An 8,398-nucleotide genomic window follows, 5' to 3' on the forward strand; every position below is an offset into this window, starting at 1 on the left:
AGCACCCAGTTTCCCCTACCACTAATATCTCACATTAGCATGTTGCATCTGGTACTGGTATGTGTCCAGAGTGATGTCGCCTGGCTTTTCTTCCTCAGAGAAAAGCCAGCAAGTTTCCCCACAGCAGAGGGCGCCACACACACAAGCCATCAAGATGAGACAGTGCCAAGAGACAGTAATGGGAGCGGAAGATTCGATCAACAAAGTCCACTAGCGGGTCACCTCAGGGTTTGAGGATGCTGTGACATGCGAGGGATGACACTGGATTTTATAGGGCTCAGGTACCTCACTGGCTGGGCTCCTCCCCTTTCCTGCTTGCATCCTGATTTGGTTCTTAGTCCAGCATACTGGTTGGTCCCTGAAACACAGCTTGTGGCCCTCGGGGTCAGGTGGGGGTGGTGTTAGGCTATGGGCTGTCTGGGCATGACCTCTGGGATGAAGGATGTGAGGAGGCAATTTGGGGTGGGCCATCCAGACCTCTAGTGATCCTTGATATGATCAGTGGAATGGATCAGGTAAGTCCGCTGCACAGGATGGGTGGAATGGCTCTTGTAAGGCAATTCCGGGCAGGTCCTTGGGGCCTCCGAGCTCATGCAGGCCTGTAGCTGACCCCGACAGTGACAGCTATTGTTAGGCGCTATGGAGCATAGAGTTGTTTTCAACTGACAGCTACCCGTGTGAGACGGAGTAGAGCTGCTCCACAAAGGCTCTTGGAAGCAGATGAGCGGATCTCTTCTAGTGAGAAGGCCAGCCTTTCAGGTAGCAGCTGAGCACTTAACAGTTTGCCCCAGCAGGGCTCCTTTGTGACCACTAATGAATCCATGTGGATTCGTGCTTATTAACTAACCAAGAATCAACACCCCACCCCCCACCCCCAGTCATCCACTTGATGCCAACTCCCAGTGACCTTATAGCACAGGGTAGAACTTCCCTGTGACTTTCCAAGACCAAGACGGTGACTCTTTCAGGAGAGGAGGGAGCCCCGTCGTTCTCCCATGGAGCAGCTGGTGGTTTTGAACAGCTGACCTGGCAGTTTGTAGCCCAACTCTCACCCAGGAGCCCAACCTGGAGGGCTCCGGATGAACTAAAGTTCAGGCTTCATTCAGACATGCTTGTTGTTCCCTCTTGAGGCCCACCCAGGAGGAGACCATCTAACAGGTTGTCAGGGAGTCCAGTCCACCTCCTAGCGGCCGCATCTGAGTCACAGAAGAGGGACCTGGGCTCCAGAAGGGCTTCTTTCCTTTTTTGAACATTGTGGCTCGTGTTCAAGCCTACAAAGCAACAACTTACATTTTGTTTCATGACAGTGATTGCAATCCACACAGAGGCACCGCACGCCCCGGCCTCCTCCCTGCGCCCCTTTCCGAGGTGAGGTCCTGCTTTGTTATGCCTGCTTGCCTTCTGAGAGTGGCCTTCAGACAAACCATGCCCGCCCGTTAGGTGAGTTGTTCTCAGGAGTGCTTTCCTCCTTGGTCCTAGGGTTCCCCTAGAACACCCTCTGTTGGTGGGGGGAAAGCTGACTGAGTGGGGTGAGTTCAGTCCTAGCCTGGGAGGCTGCTGGACGAACATTGTCTCGGGGACTCTAAGGTTTTCAGTGGCTGGTTTTGCAGTAGATCAACCAGGTCCTTCTTCCAAAGTGCCTCTGAGCGACTTCCCAGTGTCTCATCTTTTAGTTGGTAGCAGAGGACGTGAACTTTCTGCGCCACCCAGGGACTCCGAATCCAAGCACCATACTTGATCATGTCGCCTTAGACCCCTCTTGGCTGTGAGTTTCCCAAATTTCCCTTGTTTTTGATTACCTTGATCATTTTGAAGAATACTAACCAGGTGGCCTTTTAGAAGATGTCCCTCTATTGGGACTTCTGATGATTATGGTTTTATGCTTGATGTAGCATAATGCTGTGTTCCTCAGCCTGTGTGCATATGATTTCACGTGAATTACCCACGTGGAGTCTCTGTAAGCACTGTTTTAATAACTTCATCAATATCATTTTAATGACTCACAAGGATTGAAAACCCTTTTGTTATTTAAGAGCTGTGTGACTGTGGACATGACTTCTGACCTCTGAGTCCTCCGACTTCTGCTCAGTAAATGGTGCTCACAGGTGAGAAAGACACGCCCCCTGTTGGTGCAGGTAAGAAACTGGGAATGTTCTGTTTACAAAGTATCCAGACAGTGGTGTTTCACCACCAGCTATCCTGGGGGAAATCTAGGCAGCGATCTTTGGGGTGCCATGCACAGGAGGGAGGAAGTGGGGAGAGGCCCAAGCAATCACGGGGGACTGGAGAGTGGTGGGCTCAGCAGGGTCACAGGAGGGGACAGCACCCCATCCTTGTTGGGATCCTCGTGTGGACGCCCTTGCGGATCAGGGAAGAAGAGGACATGGGCATGTGGATTTTGTTGTGTTCAGTTTTAGCCTATTCAACTAGATACCTGGAGACACTGGGAGATCCAGGTCTGAAAGAAGGTGACGTCTCTGTGCTTGCAAGGTGCAGACATAAAGGGGCTCATAAGTCTCAGGGCTTGCACATGGACAGGCTCTCCTGGACTCTGGGACAACAAGGGAGAGCCAGCCGAGAGATCAGTCAACACATGGGCGTGCCCGCTGCCATTTCCCAAGTGTCCATTTGGAGACAGGCGCTAGGCAAGACCTGCCCCTTGTCCGTTCTCACCCTGAAGCAACTCTGCAAACAAGGTAGGGTTTTGTTCTTCTTGTTAGTGGTGGTAAATATACAGGCAACAAAACATTTGGCATTTCACCCATCTTGACCTGTTCCAGTCCATTGCGGGCAGGTGTTTCCATCCACATGTTACAAACGATAAAACTGAGAGGCGGAGGGCTCCGTAACCTGCCCAAACACAGAGCGCTAAACAATACAGCAATGGTGACCTTAAAGCCTCCTATTTTAGGGTAGACCAGAAGGTCTCCAAGCCCCTTATTTTGCGAACAAGCAACCTGAGGCCCAGAAAGAGGGAGTGACTTGGCCAAGGACACTCAGGCTGGTAGTTAGAAACTGAGTCAGGCACTTGCACCTGCCGGGCACCCAGAGGGCTTAGGGTGGGAAAAGAAAAGCCGGTAAAGAAACTACCAAGACAAGACGCAGACGTGAAGGATATTTTGAGACTGACTGTGGTAGCAACTATACAATACTGCAGGATGCGTGGTATGATGTCTGGTATGATGAGCTCCTAATAAAATGGTTTGGGGAAAGAAAAGAAAGAAACAAAAAGACTTGAAGGATGTAATCTGAACGACAACAAAACTACATGGAATAACTCATTTAAACATAATCATGGGATGAAAGCCTGGAGTTCTCCCATCACTTCTCCACTCCCTCTGCCACGTGCTGCATCCAGATACTGCCTTCCTCCGTGCCCCTCGTGATGCTGCGCCTGCACACAGCCCGCACACGCTCTCAACACTCCGCTCAAGCGGCCTGGGCTCCGTGAAGTCTTCCTGGAACCCACGGAGGCCCAGAATGCGCCTCTCCTGTACCCCAGCACCCTGGACAGAACCCCAACCGAGTGAGCTGCGGGTCTCTGAGCACCTTCAGGGTGGCAGTCTCATTGAATGAAGTCTTCTGTCCCCAGTTCCCAGGATGAGGTCCTAGAAACAAGGGGAGAAGACGACGGCCCATAAGGAGCCCAGGACCACAAGGCAGAGGGTGGTCCCAGGAGGTGAAGTTAGGAAAGCTGCTTGCTTCTAGTGCACGCCCCCCAACCCCCAACCCCACCCCACCCCACCACTGGCCAGGACTGTGCTGACTCCAGAAGCGTCCACGGCTTCAGCAAGTGGGAACCAGACAGGCAGGCCCCTGGTGAGACAGGCCATCGACTCTGCGCGTACAGAGATTATACACACACTATGTGCACATGAGACCTGGCACAGGTAGGTGAAGGATGCCTGGGGCAAGGGCCTTACTGACCGCTGTCGTGGCAGACTCTCAGCTGAGGCCTACAGGGGAGCATGGCAGGGGCTACGAGCTGATGCGCTGTCTGGTGGGCAGAGAGGCAGGCAGCGTTGGGGACCGCCCTGTGGGCGGCGGCGGACCTCCTGCGGGCGAGCCAGGGCGGCCAGGCGCTGCTGCACACACTCTGCCGTCAGCCTCGCTTCTGGGTCTGCGTCCCAGCAGTCCTCCAGGAGCTCCCTCAGCTCACCAGGCTCCTGGGAAGAAGGACCAGGAGGCAGGTTTCAACGTGGATCCTGAGTGGTCCCAGGTGCCCCAGTGCATCTTCAGCCACACCTGGACACGCCCCTGTTTGCAGCCTTCCACTCATGAGCCTTTCTGGAGCCTCCTGCCCCCACCCCCTCACTCGGACATCCTGCCTCCAGCATCTTGCTCCCGGTGAAAGGCTTGCTGGGAACGTTTAGCAGGGTCCATTGCTTCATGGGAGCAGCCTCATACTAATTAGGTTAACACGCTAACAGGAAATCGTTCTCCTTCCTCTCTGGCAACCCCAACCCGGAGGCTTCTGGAGACAATGCCTGGGCTGCTGGTAGCTGCCCCTCCAGATAGCTGTGTCGCCGAAACCTCAGGGCAGGTAGCAGGGGAAGGGCATCATGTGAGGAAGTGGAGCAGACCCATCCCAAGTGCCAAGGCCCCCCTGCGCTTATTGGATTACGGGCAGAAACACTAGCCTGGATTTGGGCTTCACTCTACCAGGAGAGGAACCAGGTTGGAGCCAAACTCCAGGAGGAAGCAAAGTCCACTCAGTGAGGAGGGGACAGGGAAGCCAGGTCAAGCCAGAGGGAAGAGCGCTGAGGCCGACTGGACAAGGTGACCAGGAAGTGTGTGGGTCTCAGGTCCTCGGCAGGCTTGTGTGGGATGGAGGGTGGAAGAGAGCGAAGGCAAGTGTGAGCCAGGTTTGCCCGGCTCCGGCTGAACAGGAGCCAAGGAGCGGTTGGAGATGAGAGAAGCTAGGTGGGGCTCGGCTGCGTCTGCAGAGAAGCCCCTGACCCCCATGCCCAGTCTTCCTCTCCACGGCCCATTGACCAGCCTGTGGGCTCTTACTGCAGTGAAGAAGCGCCAGGTGGGTGGGACGAAGGGGCGGCGTCTTTCCTCCACTGCCAAGGCCCAGAGCTCGCAGGTGCTGGGGTTGCTGCCTAGCTCGGCCTCATAGGCCAGTTGAAAGGGTGGTGATCTGCTGTCTGAGAGAAGGCATGGGGGATCAGCGTCAGCTCAGGGCGTGGATTCTGGGGAGAGAGCCTAGTGGGGGCAACAGCAAGGTTTCCTGGGAACCAGGTCAGGAGGGAGGTGGGGCTACAGTGGGTGGTAAAGCATCACTCTGACCCCCATCCTTAAAACCCACTGCCCTCAAGTCAACTCTGACGCTCAGCAAGGCAAGTGGCCCCCCCAGTTTCCAGGGCTGAAAACCCTTGCTGCAGCAGCCCGCCCCTCCTTGCCCCTGGGGAGCAGCTGGTGGATTTGAACTGCCCTGTTCCACCAGGGCTTCTTCCCCTCCGTCCTTACCAGGCTGCAAATCTGGGCAGCGGCTCAGTATCTCCCACAGGAGCAGAGCCAGAGAGTACACATCCGCTTGCCGGAGGGCTGTGCCCCAGTCCTGTAGGTCCAGAGTTTTGTCCAAGAGCTCAGGGGCCATGTACCTGTGGGTGCCAGCCTGGAGAGCAAGGTGAGGGGGCCCTGGAGTTATCTCCATGGCAACCCTCACCACAGCACTAGGCCAAGCAACCTCCCCTCTCATACAGAGTCAGAGATGGTCCCCGAGGCTACAGGCCTGGCTGTGCTGTGGCCACGTCAAGGGCGCATCTCCACCAGCATCCTGGGCCTCACCCGCCCCCACCTCAGCATCTTTACCTCCATGATGGCAGCTGGGCCTCTAGGTTGAATGGGGGTCCAGGCCGGGGGCTGCGCAAGGCCAGGGAGCACTAAGGCGAGGCCCAAGTCTCCAATGGCACATGACCCATCTTCCCGAATGAGCACATTCTGGCTACTCAGGTCTCGGTGGGCGATGCCTGGTTTATATTGACCTGCGGGAGAATCTGAGGATGAAGGGGTGGGGATCCTCTTCCTCCTGTTTTTATGACCCACCCTTCCCCCTCCCATCTTAGGGAGGATCTGAAACATTGTAGAGGGGTTCCTGACACCCCCGCCCACCGGCTCTTTTGGCTCACCCACCATCCCGCCAGCGTTCCTCATGGAGAAATGCCAGGCCCTGGGCAAGGGACAGTGCCATCCGCAAGGAACTGCCCCAGTCACTACTATTCTGGGTCAGGTAGTGGCACAGGGAGCCCTAGGGAGAAACAGAGAGATGAGGGGCACACTGATGGAGGGAGCTGATCCAGCCTAGTGAGCAGAGATTGGTGGCTGACTCCCCCTGACACCTCCCAGCAGAAAGATACACTGAGACTCAGGCCTGAGCCACAAGCAATGGTGGAGTGAGAACCTGCCACCATCAGTCCGTCAGACTGACAGGAACAATAGCAACTCCAGCCTCAGGGTACTGAATGCTTACTGGCCCGGGTCTGTGTTACAGGCCAAGGTAGGATTCTGGTGTAGTGTAACCCTAACAACAAACCCTAGGACTGAGACACTCTCATCACCCCATTTTACAGATGAGGAGGTAGAGGAGGATAAGTAGACTTGCTTGAAGTCATGGGGTGAGCAAGATGTAGAGTGTGATCCCACGCCGTGGTCACTCTGGCGTCACTCACTGGCTCTATGGCCCCAGAGAGCTAGAACAGGGCAGAAACAGCCGCGGCAAGGCCAAGGCCAGAGAGGCCCAGGCATGGCATCAGGAGTGAATCACATGGCCCGACAGGTCAGGCCTGTGCAGACAGGGAAGGGTAGAACAGTGGGTGGGGGAGAGATTAGGAAACAGAAAGGAAGGTGCACTAGAGTCGCTTGTTCAACAAACATCAATGAGCACCCCACCCCCCAGAAGTTCCAGGACAGATAAGAGGTCATGGAAATATGTAAATATGTAAATAGAGAGTGTGGAACAATCTGGTGATGGGAGGGTAAACTGGGCTGGGCGGCGGTGGTGGGTGGTGGGGGCCCATAAGGCAGGAGTGACAACGTTTTAGTTTTTGTTTAATTGTTAAGCAGTTTTTGAGTTGGGCCTTATGATATGTGATCAGAGGACTTTCTAGAGTTTAGTATTTCGGAGGTGTAACAAAAACAAAGATTTCAGAAAAACCAATAAACCCAAAACCAAAAAAGCAGTTGCCTTCCAATCTGTTCTGACTCACGGTTGCCCTCATGTGGCTCATAGTAGAAATGCATGTCCTACTATTTCCAAAGGTCAAGCATGCTCTTTGGAATTAGATCCCCAGTGGATTCCAACTGCTGACCGCAGTGTTGGTAGCGCTTAACTGTCTGCACCACTGAAGGAATCCAGAGCAGTTGCAGGTGATGAAAAGGCCCCAGGAGGAGCTATTGCATTCAGCAAAATGGGTTGCAAGAATGGAGTGACAGAGAATCGAAAGTTGGGTGGGGGTGCTCCAGATTGAAGATGTCTTGGTGTAGGGCTGGCTAGGAGAGCGACCACATGCAAACTACATCATGCGGGGCTAGACCCTAGAATCACCCAGACCTTGACTCTTGCAGATTGAATGGTGTCACTTTAACATGTGGATTAACTTGGCTGGGTCTTATGTAATTATTCCCCATTTTGAGGGCTGATGTGATTATTCTATGTGTTATAACTCTCACGTCTGTGATGAGACCAATAAAGGATTAGAGGCAGTAATATTAATGTGGCAGGATGCAATTTACCAGATTAGATTGTACTTTGAGTCAATCTCTTTTGAGATAGAGAAGAGATTAAATGAGCCAGCAAAGGAAGGACCTACTACTACCATTTCCCCGAAAGTAAGACATCCCCCGAAAATAAGACCTACTTACAATGTTGCCTCCCGCTGAAATATAAGGCATCCCCCCGAAAATAAGACCTCCCTGAAAATAAGGGTTTGGATTGTTATGATGTTCCAGAAGATAATGACGTGACTGTCATTGAATAAATGAGAAAATGTACCACAGATTGTTGTACATGGAAATAATGGTAGTAACAAGAAATTCTTGATACTATAGGATTCAGTTTGTCTGGTTATGCTGGTTTGTGATGACAACTACTACCGTATCGTATACAGGTAATAAATTTCCTTTTTTGGGTTGTTAAACAATAAATGTGTACCGTATTCTTCTTCATGGAAAAATAAGATATCCCTTGAAAATAAGACCCAGCGCATCTTTGGGAGCAAAAATTAATATAATACACTGTCTTATTTTCAGGGAAACAGGGTACCACCAAGAAAGAAAAGCCAGGGGAGAAGTATATCTTTTAGACCCAGGGTCCCTGTGCTGGGAAGCTCTTAGACCCAGGGGAAGTTTGATGTCAAGATACATGTAGATCTCCAAAGAGCGCGTGCGCGCGCGC

General features: G+C 53.1%; 1 protein-coding gene across 4 annotated transcripts in view; it reads right to left on the bottom strand.

Annotated features, from left to right (window-relative positions):
• Positions 1-3,102: 3,102 nt before the first annotated feature.
• AMHR2 (anti-Mullerian hormone receptor type 2) overlaps positions 3,103-8,398 on the bottom strand; it is a 9,221-nt gene continuing 3,925 nt past the window's right edge. The window contains exons 7-13 of one of the 4 annotated variants that reach the window (XR_006680673.1): positions 6,139-6,253; positions 5,818-5,990; positions 5,473-5,620; positions 5,014-5,150; positions 3,928-4,166; positions 3,550-3,608; positions 3,103-3,394 (exon numbers count right to left, since the gene is read on the bottom strand). Coding sequence is in view for 2 of the 4 variants with exons in the window: in XM_045296326.1 (XP_045152261.1) it covers positions 4,741-5,150; positions 5,473-5,620; positions 5,818-5,990; positions 6,139-6,253 (846 nt within the window). In the remaining 2 variants the exon portion in view is untranslated. Of the gene's footprint in view, positions 3,609-3,927; positions 5,151-5,472; positions 5,621-5,817; positions 5,991-6,138; positions 6,254-8,398 lie in introns of those variants that run through there. The other 3 variants (XR_006680672.1, XM_045296325.1, XM_045296326.1) reach the window with 3 other exon arrangements.

The sequence above is a fragment of the Echinops telfairi genome, unplaced genomic scaffold (assembly GCF_000313985.2).
Source record: "Echinops telfairi isolate 266 unplaced genomic scaffold, ASM31398v2 ScPeMD7_7404;HRSCAF=8442, whole genome shotgun sequence".
NCBI lineage: Eukaryota > Metazoa > Chordata > Mammalia > Afrosoricida > Tenrecidae > Echinops > Echinops telfairi.